The 21,094-nt window shown below is 36.5% G+C and overlaps 1 protein-coding gene across 2 annotated transcripts in view; it reads left to right on the top strand.

Moving 5' to 3' along the window:
* TRPC6 (transient receptor potential cation channel subfamily C member 6) overlaps positions 1 to 20,868 on the top strand; it is a 37,160-nt gene extending 16,292 nt beyond the window's left edge. The window contains exons 5-13 of one of the 2 annotated variants that reach the window (XM_032198015.1): positions 1,308 to 1,535; positions 5,044 to 5,308; positions 7,720 to 7,915; positions 9,444 to 9,647; positions 14,057 to 14,073; positions 16,721 to 16,736; positions 17,439 to 17,507; positions 19,397 to 19,472; positions 20,299 to 20,868. In XM_032198015.1, coding sequence (XP_032053906.1) covers positions 1,308 to 1,535; positions 5,044 to 5,308; positions 7,720 to 7,915; positions 9,444 to 9,647; positions 14,057 to 14,073; positions 16,721 to 16,736; positions 17,439 to 17,507; positions 19,397 to 19,472; positions 20,299 to 20,450 — 1,223 coding nt within the window. In that variant the 3' untranslated portion in view covers positions 20,451 to 20,868. Of the gene's footprint in view, positions 1 to 1,307; positions 1,536 to 5,043; positions 5,309 to 7,719; positions 7,916 to 9,443; positions 9,648 to 14,056; positions 14,074 to 14,570; positions 14,576 to 16,231; positions 16,288 to 16,720; positions 16,737 to 17,406; positions 17,508 to 19,396; positions 19,473 to 20,298 lie in introns of both variants that reach the window. The other variant, XM_032198008.1, reaches the window with a different exon arrangement.
* The last annotated feature ends 226 nt before the right edge of the window (positions 20,869 to 21,094 follow it).

The following is a 21,094-nucleotide window of genomic DNA, read 5'->3' on the forward strand; positions in this document are numbered from 1 at the left end:
CAGACCCTCAAATATATCTTATCTGTATGATTCCTATTTGCAAGTCTAATTCCATTTATTTCAGTGAGGTTTAGATTCCCGAATATTTTAAGGACCTGGGTTTCGGATGTTAGTTAAGTCAGTAAATATGAGAGTTACATTCAAGCTAAGGAATCTGCTTCCAGCTTATGAATTTAAAAATTTTTACTTTTATGAGCTATTTTTTAATTGGAGACATTTGCACATCAACTGAATCATACAGCTTTGAAAGACATTGACAGTTGTTATTTATTTCATCAGGTAGCTGTATAAATGAATATAATTGTGTATTGTGGGAATAATGATACTTAGATTTCCAAATCTTCTATAAATATTAATGAATGACCTGATAATAAGGGACTAAACAATATTTTTCCAATTTAAATGTATAGTTTGCTAATTTAAGCTATTCTTATTTATTTATTCTTATTTATTTCAGTGTCATGCAGAAGCAGGAAATGATTTAAGAAAAATTAATTCAGTGCATACAGATATAGTATGGAATTTAATTATTGTAATTAACATTATAATTGTTCTTATCTGAGAAGTGATGAAAAGATCTTTCAGATGGTTCGATAAGTACAAAAAATGGTGACATTACAATTTGCTTCTCTCTTATTAGCTCTCTTAAGAATTCAAGAAATTTAGTGCATGATTAAATACATTTTATCTTGAAAAGGGAAAGGATTTGCTCAATAAAAAAGATGCCATAAATGATACTGCATTCCTAGATCTTACTATTTTTATTTTCTATTTAATAATTAATATTATTAATTAGGAATGAAACAGATACCTTTGCCCTGTTGACAAAGTATTGGGTCTGATTCCTACTTGCACACTTGTTTATCATACAGACTATACTCAGGGTCCTCTGCAAATGGGAAAATGTGACTTCTGCTATCAGTTCTGCTACTGCAATACATTCATGCCATTACTCCTCTTTCAGTCTCATTCTGTGTTTTTAACAGATGGGAATACTCACTACCCATTCTTTCTTTGAAATCTTTTGGAGTTGAACAGGCAAAAACAGTATAAAAGATTGTTATGATTACTCATATGATGTAGAAGTAGTGACATATATATATATATGTTATATATATATATACATTAATTAACAAGTTCAAGGATTTTAGTGTGTGTTCAAAGTCCCAAAGAGCAAAATGGTTTTGAGTTTGACTGAAATCAAGAGCATAATCTAAACATTATAAAGTATCATATAAAATGAACATGAAGCTAAACAAACATGCTGCTTTTTTTTTTTTTTGCTTTTTTTTTTTTTTCTTTCACAGGCATGATATGGTCTGAATGTAAAGAAATTTGGTCTCAAGGTCCAAAGGAATACCTTTTTGAATTATGGAATATGCTTGATTTTGGCATGTTAGCAATTTTTGCAGCATCATTCATAGCAAGGTTTATGGCATTTTGGCATGCGTCCAGAGCCCAGAACTTGGTTGATGCAAATATGAAAGACCTGTCAAGTCCAACACTGGAGCCCAACATAAAATACTACACCTTGGGTGAGTTGATTGTACATGGTTTGAATGTATTTCTTGGGCCAAGAGTTGATTTTCTGTGATTAGTACATTAGTTCCACAATGTAATTGTTAAAGAAATTCCCATCCCTGCTTTTCTTTCTCATCTCTACTACTTGTTCACAGTTCCTTTGGCTATGCTCATACGTCTCTTTGGGGATTATTCTGGGCATCAGGCACTAAAATCAACTTAAGTTCAAAATAGCCCCACTGTCATCACCCCACCCATAAAGATTCTCTTTAATATCTTTATTGGTGATCTGGATGAGGGGATTGAGTGCACCCTCAGTAACTTTGTAGATGACACCAAGCTGGGTGAAAGTGTTGAACTGCTTGGGTGCAGGAAGGCTCTACAGAGGGATCTGGATAGGCTGGACTGATAGGCCAAGGCCAGCTCTATGAACTTCAACAAGGCAAAGTGCCAGGTCCTGCACCTGGGGCACAACAACCACATACAACACTACAGGCTGGGAGATGAGTGGCTGGAAAGCTGCTCGGTGGAAAGGAATCTGAGGGTATTGGTTAAGAGCCAGATGAATATGAGCCAGGTCTGTATTTGGGTGGCCCAGAAGGCCAACAGCATCCTGGCTTGTATCAGAAATCAAGCAGTCACCAGGACTAGGGAAGTGATTCTCCCTCTGTACTCAGCCCTGGTGAAGCCACACATTGAGTACTGTGTTTGGGTTTGGGCTCCTTACTACAAGAAGGAGCTGGAGGTGCTGGAACGTGTCCAGAGGAGGGCAATGAAGCTGACGAAGGGTCTAGAGAACAAGTCCTATGAGGAGCAGCTGAGGGAATTGGGGTTGTTTAGCCTGGAGAAAAGGATGCTCAGGGAGACTTCATCACTCTCTAAAACTACCTCAAAAGAAGCTGTAGTGGAGTGGGAGTTTGTCTCCTTGCCCAAGCAATAAGCGATAGCACAAGAGAAAATGGCCTCAAGTTGTGCCAGAGGTGGTTTAGGTTGGACATTAGGAAATGTTTATTCACTGAAAGGGTTATGAAACATTGGAACAGGCTGCCCAGGGAAATAGATGAGTCACCATTGCTGGAGGTGTTCAAAAAATGTGTAGATGGGATGCTTAGGGAATGGTTTAGTGGTAGGTTTGTCAGTGCTAGGTTAATGGTTTAGAGGTCTTTTCCAACCTAGCTGATTTGATGATTTGATTTGATTATTTGATTCTATGATTATTTTAATCCAGGTCATTTAAGCTGTTCAGTCACACAATGCTATCCTGCAAACATTTGTGTTGGCACAACTGAAAATGTGATGTATGGTAACGCAGGGGAAGAACTAAGCAATGAGATGCAGAAACTTCTTAAACCTTCTTTGCCAACAAAACCAACATGTCTTTCACTACAGCCAAAATCTTTGCTCATAGACTCTATTATATTATTTTAGTATTTCTCAATCCATTTTCTGTGTCAGTAAGAGATAAACATGTTAATAAACTGCTTGTCATATATGAGAAGTGAGTAGAAGCTTTCATGTGTATGCATGTACACTGAAGCCTGCTTGGAGAACATCTTTGTATGGTAATACTAGCATGGATAATATTAATAGTTAATATTTAATGTCATAGGTTTTGTCATAGGCTAGCAAATATAATACAGCTCATCTGGAGACCTGAAAGACATCTGACTACTAACCCATACTGAAACATCTGCTGTCTTTGCGTCTAGTTATCCATGAAATCTGAGGTAAAGCTAACACAGCTATGTCTGCTTATAGAAAAAAGGCACAGTATTTTGCCATACAGACATTTTCTCATTTGAATATAGAGTGTAGCGTTTCAGTAAACAAAAGAATATGCACATACCTACAAGAAAAGCACAGTTGCTAGCAAGACAATGATTGTGCTAACTGAGCCTTGTTATGCCTAAAACCAGAATCACTCATTATGATGTCATGACACATGAATACTGCTATGGCAGTAAATTCCTTGAAGACTAACATTTTCTTACATAAGAAGAACATTCTGAAGCATTGTTGCTCAACATCACTGTGTATGGATACAATATAAAGCTGTACAAATAACTGACTTGTATTAAAAGATTATTTGTTAGTTAACAGCTCAAAATAGTATTTTTACAAAAGGCCAGTGGCTGCCTTCATTGCAGTATAAATTATTTATTTTATTTTATGGCATTTACAGTAGAATAAACACAGATGACAACACTCTCAGGAAGTAGGAAAGCCATTCCAGGTTGACCTGTTCTCTTTGCCTGAAGCACAATTGTGAATTGAACTTAAGCCTCTCATCTCATGGGAGAATGCCATAACCTCCAGCTAGGTAGCATCCCGAAGGGTATAACTTTGGGTTTCTCCTTCTATTGTTCAATAAAGATTTCTCTGAGTAGAGGTTCAAACCTGAATGTGCCCCCTTTTCAGTTGAATATGTTCCCTATGAAACAGCAATAACTCACTCACTCAGTGATCCAAATGACATTCAAGCAATTTACCTAAGTGGATTAGCTTCAAAAGAAGAAATTGGTAGAAATGATAATAGAAAAGATGATGGAAATGGGTGTTTGGTATATACCTGGAAAGAACCATTACCATTTCACTATGAGATGGAGTAAATAGAAAAACAAGAGAAGCATTACTGTTCCCACAGTTATGGAGTTATGGACGGCACTTGATTTTAGATCCCCAGGTTGAAACAGTTCATTTTAGATAGCTCAAACAAATCACATTTATAATTTAATTTGCCTTTTTTTTTTTTTTTTTAATCACTTAACACTATAAGCTGAATTTTACTTAAATTCACTAATAGGTTGTGATTCAAGTCCCAGGAATTTACTTCAGTGCTATTGCAGACCATTTTAGAAGCTTGTTTTTCCTTTATAATCAGTGGATATCTAATCAGTATTAGCAGAGCCATTCATGGTTTCTTGTTATTAAAAATTACACTTCTGGTGAAAGCGTAAAAAGAACGGAGTAAAACATTAGTGAAAAGGTAAAACATTTCTCCAGTCCCAAGCATAGGAGATGGACTAGTATCCCACCTCTGTGTCAGTCTTAGTGAAATATCTTCCTTTCTTTCACTTTAATTTCTGGCAGCATCTTCATGTAAGAAATTTACTGAGCACTGGGAAGTAGTGGGCAACAACTGCTGGCACTATTTGAGCATTTATACTTGGCACCAGGAAGTCAAATGAATATCTAAGCACTTCGCTCAAAGAAGGACACTGTTTTTCTGTGTGTTTTTTAAGTTCAAAAGGGTAAAAATTAACAGCTCCTTACTTTTAGGCAGCACAGTTTTATACATTTTTACTAATGAAATAGCTCAAAATTCATGATGCAACATACAGTAAAGGAAAACACATGCAGATTGTACTTCAACTGTTTCAGATTTGTGTAGCTCCACTTAATTCAATTCTAACTTACAATGACTTTGGTTCACTATTACCACTCCCCCAAAGACAGCACTTCTGTGAACAACCCAGAGTGGACTTCAAAATGTTAACAGAAATTCTCATCTTTTGTTTTTAGCTAGAATAAACTGGGATCCGTCTGATCCACAGATCATATCTGAAGGCCTGTACGCAATTGCAGTAGTATTAAGTTTCTCCAGAATAGCCTACATCTTGCCAGCCAATGAAAGCTTTGGACCACTGCAGATATCACTTGGCAGAACTGTGAAAGACATCTTCAAGTTCATGGTGATATTTATCATGGTGTTTGTAGCTTTCATGATAGGCATGTTTAATCTCTATTCCTACTATCTGGGGGCAAAACAAAATGAAGCATTCACAACGTAAGTACTACTGATTTGATTGTAATAATTGTGAGCTATTTTCATGGGAGATAGTTGTTTGCATTGTATGTATTAAGTTTACTAATAGTTTTATAAGTTTTACATCTTTTAAAATACCTTTTTGTGTGGTATAAAGTAGTAATTTTTTATCGTATATATATACACATACATACATACCTTATATTATATACTTGAATAAGCAGATGAACTCCTGATCCCAACACTAGGATGATAAATCAGGAAGAACAGTCTGGGAAGGTGAGGGATAGCTGCAGTTTATGTGAGTAAGAAGCAGGAATGCCTGTGCATCTGCTTAGGGATAGATAATGAGCCAGCAAGAATTTACAGGTTGGGATTAGAGGGTAGACCAACATGGGTGATTTTCTGGTGGATGTCTGCTGCAGACTGCCTGATCAGGAAGACAAAATAGATGTGGCTGTCTTCAGACAACTGGGAGAAGCCTCATGCTTGCAGCTCCTCGTCCTCATAGGAAATTTTATCCACCTCGATATCTGCTGGATGGGCAACACAGCAGGACACAGGCAATCTAGAAGGTTTCTGGAGGTCATCAACAATAACTGCCCAACATAGGTGATTGAGGATCTGGTGTGGAGCCATTTGCTACACTTGACTTTTACAGACAGTGAAGATCTGGTTGGGGATGTGAAGACTGAGAGTAGCATTGGCTGATGAGGTGATGGAGTTCACATTCCTGAGAGGAGGGAACAAGGCCAATAGCAGGACCACCACTGTGGACTTCAGGAGAGCAGACCTTGGCCTGTACAAAGAATATCATATGAAGAGGAAGTCCTGGAGGAAAGGGGAGTCCAGGGGAGCTGTTTGATTTTCAAGAATTGCGTCTTCAACACTCAAGATCGGTCCATATTACTGGGTAGAAAATCAAACAAAGGTATCAGAAAGCCTGTATGGATGAACGAGAGTGACTGACATGTTGTAATGTCACTCAGAGGGACCTCAACAGGCTGGAGGAATGGGCTGACAGCATCCTCACAATGTTCCACATGGGAAAATACCAGTCCTGGCCCTGGGGGCGTAATAACCCCAGGCACCAGGGCAGCCTAGGGCTAAGCAGCTGGAAAGTAACTAGACAGAAATAACTGTTATTGATGCTCTTAGTGCACTGCAACCCACTTACTCCATGTAGCATCAGATGCATGCTATTTTTCTTCTCCCACCATAAGAAGAGAAGACCTGAATTTACTCTGTCTGTCAGGAGTTACTTGATATACATTTGTCATGACATCTTACTGCTAGCCATGATTTTAAGATAAATCACCCGAGTTGATACTCATTCTTTTCCATGCCCTGCAGTCCTTGCCCACTTAATTTCTGACTGTCATAATATTTAAACTATAGCTGTTATGAGGCTTGCTCAGCCAGGAAACAAACTTGGCCAAGAAGGAAAAAAATGCTACTACATTTCTTCTTATTATTAGTTCACACAATAGATAAAGTATCTGAACCAATTCACAGATGGTGTACTGATAGAATATTTTACGCAGAGGGGTAGATTCAGAACTACATAACTTACGGGTTTCTTTTGACTTATTCTCTTAATGATAATGCAATAAAATTGAAAATGTGCTTTACAATGCTACTATATTTGGGTCATGGGGAAATACATGTAAGGTCTATTTATCAAAGCAAGAGAAAATACATCTACAAGGAGGTGAATATAGAATTAGATTCCCAAGACATTTGGACTTATGTTTGTGTGTATGTATGTGGAGAAAGAGAGAGAGAGAGAAAAAAAAAAAAAAATATATATATATAATCTGATTAAGAGGAGATACATGCATTGAAAAGAACTAACCTGAAAAAAAAAATATTAGTGTCACAACACCATGGCTTATTAACTTTTTCCTGAATTTGTGGGAACAGTGAAAACTGAACTTCAGGATTATGGTCTTGAAGCATTTTTGAAAAATGTTGCTTTGCAAACAAGCTGCTTTCTTTACGGTTTCAGAATGTTGATCATATTAATGGTATAATACTTAATAACAATTGAACTATTCATACAATTATAATGAAGTGTTTACAGGTTATTTTTTGTTATTTACATTCACATTACAGGCAAGTATGTTGCATCTAGAATAAAGTAGTTTATAGTGATTTATTGTAACATTCTTTTGAAGCTGTAGATATAATTCCTAAACTGAATCAGATGTTTTTATTGTCAGTCCTAAATATTAGGACACGTATATTATTGAAGAACATATACATATGAAATTAGGTAGTCTACTTCTGCACAATATTGCTCTGGTACAGGTGTACATTATGATAGTAGAAATTTTTTTATGCTGTGTAAAAATGGTCGCTGGCAATTTATACAATAAGACTATACTGTTCTTGTTCAGTAACATATGCATGTGTTCAATTTCTCCTTTTAGTGTTGAAGAAAGTTTCAAGACATTATTCTGGGCTATATTTGGACTCTCAGAAGTTAAATCAGTTGTCATCAATTATAAACACAAATTCATTGAAAATATTGGCTATGTGCTTTATGGAGTTTATAATGTTACCATGGTCATTGTCTTACTGAACATGCTTATTGCAATGATCAACAGCTCATTCCAGGAAATTGAGGTAAAAATTCCATTTATGATGAAATATCACCTAATGTAGTGTTATATCTAATTGTTTAAATACCCTAGAAATCCTGTCTTCTTGTCATCTTATATAAGAAAAATAACACAGAGAATTTTGGAATATATTACCAGAAAGTATTCATTCCACTGTTCATTTTTGTTACAAATTACCTGGAAATTACTCAGCTGTATGTGCTTGCAGTAGGAAGAACCAGAACCGAACCAAGAAACCCAAGAAACCGCTGCTGACCAGCAACGGATTATTTAAACAATCATTGCTTTATTCCTCTGCATTCAAAAGAACTTTATCTAACAAAGTAATCAGCAGGGCTACAGAAAATCAGCATGAACTTTTCATGTCATGCAATACAAAGGGCTAAATCATTATAATTGATTAGTAAAAAATGGAAGTAGAGCTTCAGAAGCTAGGCCATCCCAGCCTTTCCTGGGTGATGCCCTTACCACAAAGCAGCAGACTCAGGTTGTTTGACATTACTCCCAGTTTCTGGGCATTGACTTGGGGTCACAGTCATTATCCAGCCTGATTAAAAGCAGTGCACATTCTCCAGATTCAGATTTTTCTGACTGAGATCACAGAAAAAACAATTAGGTTTAGAGCAAAGAAAACTACACTGTTATCCAAAAATATGATGACTGAATACAAATAGTTTCTAAAAACAGCTACAGCAATATTGAGACATGTCCTTGAGCCTGACCTCAGTCCTTTCTGCAGAATTGACTTCCCTTGAACTTTACAGGAATGAGTAAAATGAGTGTTTTGGCCATTGTAAATGTTAAACATAAACCATGGTGATGATAGCATACCTTATTTAATCGTATATTAAAGCAAGTGGAAGGAATTTGATAAAAATCACCTAATCCTCTTTAACATCATGTTTAAAGTAATAAAGTAAAATTCTTATTTAAAATTCTGTTTCTATTTCTTTTTCAAAAAGAAGATTATAGATTAAATTAATTGCTACAAAAAAAAAAAAGATCAGTAAGATAAGAAATCAAAGCTTGTAGTATTGTTGAGGAATTTACAGTTTTGTTTTGTTAGAATAGGATTTTTCCATTTTATTTACTGAGCGTGACAGTGTTCCGTGCAAGTGACTACTTGACCAAGCCTGAGAGGATGAATTTGAATGTTGCCATGAAACTTTACATTAGGCATTGTGTTGTGTGCTTTTAGGTCAACACCATAGGGTTATTAGTCTCATTACAAAGAGCACAAGCCAAGAAGTCTTTGTAATGTTGTATTGGAGACTATTAGCACTCATTCTGGAGTAACTAATGTCTAACGCAAATCCATTTTGTTCTTCTGTAATTGCATTGTTTTAAATGGATTAATAAGAACAATTCTATTAATTGAAATGTGGTTTTCATGGATTATAAACAAGCTCTTAACCTGTTTTAAATTAACTTCAGCCAATTACATTGAAAGCACACATAACATTTAGCTAGGTCATCTTCAGTTGTCAAGATGCTATTAATAGTGTATTAATAGCAATGTTTCTCCTTTACAGGATGATGCTGATGTAGAATGGAAATTTGCAAGGGCTAAACTTTGGTTTTCTTACTTTGAAGAAGGGAGGACTCTTCCAGTACCCTTCAACTTAGTGCCAAGTCCAAAATCTTTGCTGTATCTCTTACTCAGAATCAAAAAATGGATCTCTAAACCATTTCTGTGCCAAAAGAAAAACTTTCAGGAAGATGCAGAGATGAACAAGGTAATTTAACAGTATGTCTATTAACTACTAATTTTAAAAGATAAAAACAATTTTAACTTTTCATTGTTGGTGTTGACCCATTTTTCTAATGAATTTCCTGATCTGCTTAGTCCAGACTGAAATCAGTCCCTAGGTACAGGTTGAAATTTACTTATTTTTTAACTTTTTTTTTTTTTTTTAACTTATTTTTTAATCAATATTTGTCCACATCTATAATCAGTTAAGTTAAAAAATACCTTTGTAAATTTACAGTTCTTCTTGCTCTCTGTCACAGAGTCAGAAAATAATTTAGGCTGAAGGGGATCTTAGGGGGTCTCTTGTTCAACTCACAGCATGTCAGCTCTGAGGTCAGACCAAGCTGCTTAAGACTTCATTCCTGTCCAGTCCTGAAAACCTCCAAGGACAGAGACTTGACAACTTGCCTGGGCAGCCTGTGCCATTCATTGCATTACTATTCTCAGGGGGAAAAATTTTTCCTGTCCAGGCTGGACCTCTCTTGTTTCAGGCCGAACAAGTCCAGCTTCTCCAGCCTCTTCTCACAGGGCAAGTTCTTTAGCCCCCATCATCTCTGTGGTCCTCCACTAAGCCTGATAGGAGTATACTCCTGCAATTCCTCCAACACCTGGTCATAGATAAAGATTCTAGAAGCCAGTAATGAGTGGTGTCCATCAAGGGTCCATACTGGCACTAATGCTATTTAATATCTCCATCAATGATGTAGATAGTGGAGTTGAAGGTACCCTAAGCAACTTTGCAAATGACACCAAGCTGGTGCTGTTGATATGCTAAAGGGAAGGGATGCCATCCAGAAGGACCTTGACGAGCTTGAGAAGTGGGCCCATGTGAACCTCGTGAAGTTCCAAGGTCAAGTGCAAAGTTCTGCACCTGGTCTGGGGAAATCCCTAGTATCAGTACAGTTGGTGATGAATTTATTGAGAGCAGCCCTGCAGAGAATGACTTGGGGATACCGGTAGATGAAAAATTTGATATGTTCTGGCAGTGTGCACTTGCAGCCCAGAAAGCCAACCATAATCTGGGCTGCATCAAAATTAGCATGGCCAGCAGGTCGAGGGAGGTGATTTCCCCCTCTGCTCTGTTCTTGTTAGACCCTGTATAGCCCTGTGTTCAGCTCTGGGGCTCCAGAGCAAGAAAGACAGGGACCTGTTACAGTGGGTCTACAGAAGGGCCTCAAAAAGTATCAGAGGGATATAATACCTCTCCAGTGAAGAAAGACTGAGCAATCTTGGCATGTTCAGCCTGGAGAAGAGAAGACTTCTGAGTGACCTTATAGCAACTTTTTAGTACTTAAGGGGGATTTATAAGAAAGATGGAGAAAGGAATATGGGTAATGGTTTTGAACTGAAAGATCTAGACTGAATATATGGAAGAAATTTTTTACCTTTACTGGAACAAGTTGCCCAGAGAAGTTCTGGATGCTCCATCTTTGGAAGTGTTCAAAGCCAGGTTGGACAGGGCTTGGAGCAAATTGGTCTATCAGAAGGTGTCCCCACCCATGGCAGAGATGTCACACTGAATGATGTTTAAAGGTTCTTTCCAATGCAAACCATTCTATGATTCTGTATTAAAAAGTGCAAGTCCCAAGACAAGGCCCCTTACTGCCCTCTGAGTACGACTATCCAGCCAGCATTTTGCCCAGTTGTCCAGGCTAACATCCTAAGGTAGGTAGAAGAATATTTTGGGATACAGAGTTAAAACCCTTACTAAAATCATGATAGACTACATTTCCAGTTCTTCCTTCATCTGCAAACCCAGTCATTTTATCACAGAAGGCCATCCAGAGGGTCAGGCAAATTTTACCCTTGGTAAATCCACATTGTCATTCTCAGTCACCAACTGCTCCTCCATGTGCCCAGAAATGTTCTCCAAGAGGACTCAATCCATTATTTTCCCAGTTACCAAAGTGAGGTTGTGGTGCTGACATCATCATTTTGGCCTTTTTTGAAAATGAGTTTAATGTGTGTCTTTCTCCAGCCTTCGGAGACCTCTTCCAATTTCCATGAACTGTGAAAGGTGTTATCATCTTTGGAAGTTCTCCAACTGCTCTCAAAACCCATGGATGCAGCCCAATGACTTGCCAAGTTCTGTCAATTAACCCCTGACTTAACCCTCATCCATGGTTGGTTGTTCAAAACCCTCCTCAAACCCCTTCACTAAGAACAGAGCCTTGGTAGACTGTTTTTAAACCTGATGGAGAGAAGGCATCAAATTCCTCAGTCTTAACCTGAATACCCTTCTTGACTGAGCTGCAGGCCCATGTTTTCCCTGTGCAGCATTTTATTGCTATTGCAGCAGTAGAAATTCTTCTTATTGCCCTAGCCAAAGTCAGCTTAAGGTGAGCTTTGGCTTTTCTAGCACCCTCACATGCCTGGGCAGTGCTTCTGAACTCCTCTTGTATAGCCTGTCTCTGTGTCCGCCAAGAAAGCAGCTTCCTTTTATTCAAAGCATTCTGTTATGTTTTATACAAGTACAGTAAAAGGCACTTGAGTTTATTTATTGCTGTATCTAATGGGTTTATTTAAGGAGTTTATAGTCAGTTTGTTTTTCTTGCAGTGGTTTGGTATAAATTAAATTAATTGCTTTACAAGAACGTAGGGCTTAGCACATGAGTTTACGTGGTGGTAGAAGTGTAAAGACTAGCACTGTTGTAACGCAATATGGAAGAAGAGCTTTGCAAGACATCTAATGAGACTCGCTAAGTAGAAGGGTGAGCATATGGTAACATTCACACACACAAAAAAGAAATTGCAGGTTTGTCTATGTGGCAGAATCAAATGTGTCATTTATGGAACTTTAAAAAGTGAAGGGTCGCTGTTAAGATAGTCAGCAGACTGACCAGAGGCCTCCTCAAGGTTAGTGATTTTTGAGACAGTGGCTATAGTCATTAGACAGGGGCCTGTGAAGAAATTACATGCCTATGTCAGTTCTCAACCAATCTGACAAACACTTTTCCCATCACAGTTATCAGCTGATGAGTAAAAGAGAAAATAAACTCATTACAATCCTAGAAGGAAAAAATTGACCTATATGGAAAAATAGTGTGCCTCTGACAAGCCTCTGCCTCTGGTTAAGTTCATAATGGTTTATAAAAGGAGACACAGACATTACAAACACTGCCAACAAAGTCAAGCTTGTTATTAATTTCAGATGTCTTTTGTGTGCTACTGGTAAACTTTCTAGCCTTTCAAAGACCTCATGTCATTTTATTTGCAAAATCTAATACTAATGTATTTAAGACCCATCAGAGATAATATCACTGATAATATCAGATAATATATTTCCTTGAATTTTCAGTGACTCAATGTTATCAAAACTTTTCATCAAGCTGCTTGATGAAAATTGATTTCACAACTTCAGTGAGTGATAAGGTCATCACTGAAAAATGGAGATGCATGCAAACTTCAAAATGGGTAATGGTGAGAAACATTTGTGACTTTGAAATGTGCATAAGTAAGTTAGAAGCTTATTTTTAATGATGGTTTTAAAAATGAAATTTCTGATCCAATACAACTTAGGTAAACTTGAAAATCTTGTGCTTGCAATTACAATTAATTTTTATCATTCCTTTCCAAAATTATGTTTGTACATAGCAATTCAGATAGCTAGAAAGGTGCTTTCTACTAGCTGCAGATGATAGAGTAACAAATGCTAAATTACATGTTCTTACTCTGCAATCAAAGAAGCTATAAAACTGCAAATCAAATTAAAAACAAACAAACAAACAAACAAAAACAATACCTTACAATGAAAACCATAATGCAGCTGGACTTGCATCTGTTCTTTTCTCAGCCTTTCCAGAAAGGTGATTGATATTGCCAGATGATTATGTTCTTACTTCCTTTTCACCCTGCCATATGCCACTGAGCTGACTTGGATCTATCATGTGCTGCCATCCTTTGCTCTCTAAAAATAAACTAAAATGTTTTCATGTCCTCTATTAATGATACATTTCTGTAAAGTCTGTTTTATGGCATCGTCTCAAAGAAATTCTTAGCTTTTGGAGCTTTTAGCTTTGTACTCATCCCTGTGCTAGGCAGGTTGGTCCTGCTGTGGCTGCTGAACTGGCCATCCTTGCATGAGGAGCTGCTGGAAGCACAGTGAGCTGTGTGAAGATCAGAAGAAATCTGGCAAGAGCAAGACTTGGTGGCTGTGCAAATGCAGGACTCAGGGATGGCTTGGCCCTGTTCAATTAGCTTTGCCCCCAAGTAGGGTTGCTGCAAGGGCTTGTCCCCAGTCTGTTCCAGTTGCCAAACTGTGAGGGAGACAGCAAGTTCCTCTGGTGCAAGCCATACTGGGGAGGTCTCCACAAGTTTACAGAGAGATGCCTTTACATTGCTGTGCCCAGAAATGTTAATGCACCCTTGAGTTTACTGACTCAGGCCCAGTCTGAGGGTCTTTCCCAAAGCCAGTGTCTTCTCGGTGCAAAAGCAGCAGCAGCACCAGAGTGAGTGTAAAGGTGAGAAGGAAGGTGGGAAGGGGGGAATTCTGCCCCTGGAGCTAGCTCTGCCCTTATTACTGTCAGCAGAAAACAAAGCCAGATGTTGATAATGCTAAATTGCTAGTATGGATAATGTTAATTAATGTAGCTGCATTCAAAGTGTAGCACAGCAGAAACATGTCTTGAGACATGTCTACATATAATAATGAAGACTGTGAAGAAGTTTTCTTACAATCTGTTGTTTAAGACCTGCAGATTTCTGCTGTAGGGTAGGATTGCTGTTTAAACATTAGATAAACAAGAAAGATAATCCCAAATAAATACATTAACAATAATAATAATAATAATAATAATAATAATAATAATAATAATAATAATAATAATAATAATAATAATAATAATAATAAAGAGTTTTAAAGAAACCTTCTTGGAGTATTATGCTAAATCAAAAAAGTGCCTTGGAAAAGAGAAAGTATATGTTTTAAGAGTCACAGAACCTGTTCATCTTCCTGAGAAAATAGCGGCAGATAACATATATAAGGCATTTTTTTAAACCATGACTTTTCAGAAAAGAAATAAGGAACTAATTATTGAAATAACTTTAAACCCTGACTCAAACAATGAAAAAATACGTTACTTTCTCTTTCCTGGAATAAAACAGTGATTCTGAAATTTTCATGAGGGACCTCTGGTTATGAGAGCACAAACTGAATCATATTCTGGGAACTCACACTCCTGGTCTAAGCACATGCAGTTTAATGACTTTCAACTAAAGTCATCAACTGCTTCTGAAAATTGGGATTTAAAGACATTAAGAAAGTGCTGCACAAAACAGCTACAGTCATTATAGATGACTGTTGTAACTGATTGCACTGAAATTTAAGCAATAGTAGAGAAAGATGTAATGAGAAACAAGTTTAAGCAAGAACATTTTTTTCTAATAGCAGTGCTCTATACATGCTGCATTTTTCTTTCACACAACACTCCCAGAGAAGAGTTATTTTTGTTAGGGTTCAAATGATTATTGTATTTAAATTACTTTCTCTTTCCTCTCCAGTTACTTATGTGTGGATTCTTGATAGATAATAACTTAAAAAGATGAAAACTCTTTCAATCATTAAAGTGACAAGCTGAGTTTACTGTATTAGTTGTTTTTAGGAGGAAAAAGCAATACAAATGAAGCTTCAAGGGTTTAAAGATTTTGTGTAAAAATGAAGTTGTAATGAAATCTTGGCAATCTCTGCCACCAAGTGGCCACTCAGCAGTGTACAATAAATGTGCATTGTGTGAAGCACACAAATGTGTTTCCTACAGAGGAAGCAAACTCTTCATTTTATTCTACCACATTATTTCCAGAAATTAGGAAACCAGAAGCTGAAGAAGAATTAAGATATTTTTTTTCTCATTGAATTTAGTAATGAAGGTAAGGCCCAGGAGAATATTTGTTAGCTTTAAAACCCTGAAATACATATTGATTAGATGTAGAACTTAGGGATATGGTTTAGTGGGGACTGTTAGTGTTAGGTCAGAGGTTGGACTCAATGATCTTGAGGTCTCTTACAACCTAGAAATTCTGTGATTCTGTGTGTGTGATTACACAGTCATATATAGCCACTATTTTTTTGCTGTTGTTGTTATAAATCTAATGCATAGTTTAAGTTAAAATATATTTAGATAAGCTTATGTTCTCCAATATATATTCAAAGCATTTAAGGTAGCTGTATTCAAGAAAAAAAAAAAAAAAGTAATAGATTTTGCACATCTTTAATTAATTTCCCATCCAAATTCATCTTAATATGTTACATATAAATATTAATTGTGCCATATATCTCTATATCTTATGAATTTATTCTTGCTTATTTCAAATAAACATAATCTGAGTTAATGTTTTTTTAAATATGTATACATGTATATACATAGAGAGAGAAACTTTCACAAAAGGAAGTTCTAAATTCAGCGTAAATTTAATATTAATTTGAAATGAATACAAATGAATACACTGTGCCAACAACTGTGATGTTTTCTTCAGGAAAAAATATCAAAATACAAGTGCTATATAAAATTTTAAAATATTTAAATTATTCATTGTTTACTGATTTATTAAGATTCATTTGCTTTACTGTAATAGTGAAAATAAAGTTTTTGGGAATTCTGGAGAACTAAAAGACTTAAAGAGCATGCTCTGCAGCAACAGGGAGAATTACGAATTTTAATTGATGTCCTCTTTGCTAATTATGCACCTGAATATTATGCGTCATTCAGCATTTTTTGTACATATACAGTTCCCAAGTTTTTGATTTTAGCCTTTCTTTTGTGTTAATACACGTAGTGTAAGTTAGAACAAAGCCCCAGTAAAGCTCTCTGCTGAGAGCTTTAACCTTTTCTAATTGACATCTGGTGAATATTTACCACATATTCTATAATCCTACTTCCATTTACTCTCAAAGTTCAACCACAGGAAATTCACAGTGTACCTCAGGAGGTTATAATGATTTCAGCTGTAGGAGGAACAGCTATACGAAAGCTTCAGCCTTCACTGGCAGCAGGCGTTGGAGCGTGGGCTGCTTGCTGTGTGGCATGGCTGTGCAGCTGCACAAGCATCTAACTGCTTTCCCAGCTTGTCCCTCATATCAGTCAAAGTGCCCCAGTTTGCTTAGCTGTAGGTGCTTGATGCGTTAAGACACAAAATAACCAACACAGAGAACCTCACTGAAAGTGTAGTGTGATCCCACTGGATCTGAAGTACTACACTGGGAGCCTAGTGTTTTAAAGCAGTAAAAGTCTTACATGTGGAGAAAGTACTTTTTAGTGACAGTCCCACTTATTTCTTGTCCAGATCAATCACAGCTTATATTTCATACTTTTTTATTTCTTGCAGTGCCACTCTTTGTACTGTATCCATATGAATCAAAAGTCATGTAATTCATTTTGGTTTGAGACTCTTAGTGCAGTCCAGCCATCCAGCTGGAGCCCCCATTCATAATTTCCTGAAGCTTTAGTCCTTATCAAAGATGTAAATCACAAACAAAGCCTACAAGTTGAATCCTCTGGTTTTCATCAGGGGTGAAGACCTTTCATTTTAGCACGTGTAGTAAAGAAGATGCTATTCAGAAACACCAGCTGATAATTTTGTGGTTCCTGTGATGGAGTTCTGCAAAGGTACCATGTGATGGAGTTCTGCAAAGACTACCATGGTAACTTCACACAGACATAATTGGGCTCAACAGTTAATGTTCTGTCATACAGTACCTGCGTGGGGCAATTTAACTTAATATTGCTCTTTTATTTATTTTGTATTATAAGCAATGTTTCAATTTCAGCTTGGTCAAAGGAAGCAATCAAGTATAAGAAGCTCTGATGAAATCCACTTAAACAGTTTAAACAATCCTCCAAGACAATACCAGGTAAAAAGCACTTTATTTTTGAATCATATCAAGTTGTGCAACTCATAACAACATAAGGATAGTTTGAATTTAAGTTAAATAAAAATCAAGGGTAAATCCACAGACTCCGCATATGTCAGAAATAAATGCAATGATTTTGATACTTACAGTAAAATTTCAACTTTTTTGGTCTTATTTATTTATTTTTTTCCCATATAGTATAACATTTAAAGTGCTTTTTGATTTTAGGCACAGGTTGAGTCCTCAACAGCACAGCAAAAATTAAGAAAACAAAAAAGAAATGCAAAATATTCCTTGTTTGTTTGCTGAAGCAGCTTAGCTTATTGTGCCACATTTCTATATTTTAATACCTCAGGAAATAGAAATATCTTTCAGCCAGTGTGCTATCAATAGTCTGTTTATCCTCTAGTTCCTAGACAGCTTCAATGAGCCTTCATGCAGTCAAGCATGAGGAGCATAAAGCACAGTTGTTCTGGGCTTCTTTTCTTTTGGAGGCTGCTTCTTTCCTTCCTGTTACTAAGTAGGCAGAAAGGAACGAGCAAGAGCTGCTTAAGCAGGCAGAAAGGAACAAGCAACTTGGGCAGTAGAACAGGACAGTCTGAACACTAAAAGACATTGAAAACTGTGGAATTAGGCATCAATACCTTTTTTTAACCATAAGGCAAAAACAAGTTGGTTTCCTTGGGTGCCACTGTTACATTATGCAGTGTCTATAATAAACTCTGTTTCAAAAACTCTGACATTTTCACAGCCAGTTTCCTTTCAATGCAGTGATAGATATGAAGATTATAAATGTATCCTGTAAACTTGAGGATATGTGTACTTGTATTTGAAACATTCTTGGATTATTAGAATAAACAGTACGGCTGCTGACCTTGCAAGCATGGCTGTAATGATGGTCCAGAACCACTGATGTAGGATGATTCACTTCTCAGCCACCTCTGGTCAGAGCTATTACTGTGGAGACAAAAGCAGACACATAAAACTATACATATTTCCTACCTTGTAGTGAAAAACAAAAAATATTGTGTTGTCATGGGTTACATTCTATAAAAATATTAAAGCCAAAGATAGATCTTCAGAGGTAGTTAGATACATTCTTCCATATTCAAGTCTTTTGAACTAATGGGAAGAGCAGGGTCAGGATTCATTTATCCTAGAAAGATAAAATGTACATTTCAATTTGCTGGCCTAGGTCCCCATATTAGTAGTGGACAGGGCAGTCATTTGAATGATGTGCTTCACTTGCTCAGTTTTAGCTGTCTGAGATGAACTATGCTCTCAGATTTGCTTTTTCTTTCCATAAAGAGAATTCAGGATGACTGCCACAGATATATATATTTACTTTATAAAATGTCTGTATTTGCTTAAATGAGTCACAGCTGAGGTGTTTAAATGACTCTTAGAATGTGGGTTCCATTTTTTCCAACATTCACATTGTGAAAAGATAGCTTATCAGTTATAATACAAATATAGATTAAAATAAACATTGCAAATGGGTTTAGCAATTAGCATGGCTAGTCACGGCCATGGCCATCTTTTGGTAGTAACAGAGGCTAGATATTTTTGTCTATGTGTAGATCAAAGCTGCAACTATATCAGTAATTCTCGTAGACTCTGGTAGTGGTCCAAATCAAGCTTCATGAATGACAACATCAGGAAGACAGGCTTAGTTTTCTAACTTTCATATACATATTTGTATAGAACAATAAATCTTACATAACTACTGTAGATGAAAAAAGGTATTTTTACGTTTCATTCTTTTAAGCTGGCACGTCCTACACTGCAATATCTGAATGTAAGAAAAGATAGCAGAGCTCATATGTTGAAATTTCATAGAAACAATAGGTCCAAGTAAGAAGAATTTTTCTTTACTTTCTTCTCTGCAGAAAATAATGAAACGGTTGATTAAAAGATATGTACTGAAAGCTCAGATAGATAAGGAAAGTGATGAAGTCAATGAAGGTGAGTATGTGCATGTTTATGTCTAATCAGAGAATCAAAACAAATTAAAATGGTTACAAATGACACCTGGAAAAAAAATAAATGTTTCCAAAGTGCTTAATCCACTTGACATATTTACAAGTGCAAAATGTAAAATTAACACGAAATTGAAGTTAGGGAAGAGATGTGTCTTTCCCATCAGAAACAGCTCTGCCAACAGATTCTTGTTCTCCCATCAAAAGCTGTCACTAGTCTGGCACCTTCTTGTGAAGCATGATGCCACTTCTAGTAGAGCTCATGCATTCTAGTAGAGCTCCCTGCAGGGAGGCTGCATTTAATGGAGCAGCTGGTTGGGGGCACTCACTTATGAATTTTTCCTTGTGCAGACACCTTTTCTTATTAGGGAAACAGCTGGCGCATGTACTTAGCAGAAATGTTCGCTTTTGTTTGCACCCCTCGGAAGCTGGAAAGACACCTATTGCCACAGGAAAAAAAAAAAAAAAAAAAAAAAAAAAAGGACTGGATAGTAAGAGGCCTTGTTGCTGGCCAGAAGGACTCAGGGACGTGAGAGTTCAGTGATTTCTCTTAGAGCAGATCGTTAACTTCCTTATAGAGGCTGCTTAGGGATTTGTGAACTAATGTGATCTCTCACACATTTGCTTTCTGATTTGTTTCCTGAACTGCATCTTTCTATTCCTATCCATAAACCACCATTTATATACAGTCCACAGAACATTCACTTTTTCTGGTTCAACAAAGAAATCCTGAGAAAACCAGTGATAACTGTAAGATATGTAGGATATGCTACTTTTTCCTTCTTTTCTAAATAGTGTGATGTCTTTTACAGGTGAACTGAAGGAGATCAAACAGGACATTTCAAGTCTCCGGTATGAACTCCTTGAGGAAAAATCTCAAAATTCAGAAGATCTGGCAGAACTTATAAGGAAACTTGGGGAAAAATTGTCAATCAACTCTAAGGAAGAAGAAAACAAAAGATAACCAACCTAAACATTTAAGAAATGCAACAGAATGTTAACAATCCACTTAAAGCCATATTTCTGTTTTTTTCAAGTCTAGCTCACATTTCTACTACAGATTCAGAAATTACATCATTCCAAATCTTTATTGTAAAAACAGAGCCACAAATCCTCTCTGTCTATGGTAAAGATGAAATACCACTTGAGTAGTGATATTTATTTATCCTTTATCTGCTGAAGAATAGATAGTTTTAGATCATTTTAATATTCAATTTACCTCTTTTAGAAGGTGAGTGGAATCTTGATAAGCCCAGCTGTGAAAGATTAAAGACATAAATCTAAACTTTTCCTACATTAGCTGGTTGTTTTTCCAAATTTAATTTTGTAGACATTCACACATATATTTTAGTGAAGCAAAAGAGGGAAATTGTGGGTTTTTGCATATTTATATCAAATGCTATTTATTTTTTCAAACATTCTCAACTAGAAAAAAAAAAAAAAAGGAAAAGAAAAAGCAAACTGTCTTTCTTAAAAACATGCGGGTTATTAAAGTAATTTATTTGAGCATCTCCTTATTTGAGCGTTAGATAGCAGAATTCTCAGAGGTCTTTCCTACTTATCTCTATCACTTGATAAACTATCATGAAAGATTCCTAGGTTCCAATG

This window comes from Aythya fuligula, chromosome 1, assembly GCF_009819795.1.
Source record: "Aythya fuligula isolate bAytFul2 chromosome 1, bAytFul2.pri, whole genome shotgun sequence".
Classification (NCBI taxonomy): Eukaryota; Metazoa; Chordata; class Aves; order Anseriformes; family Anatidae; genus Aythya; species Aythya fuligula.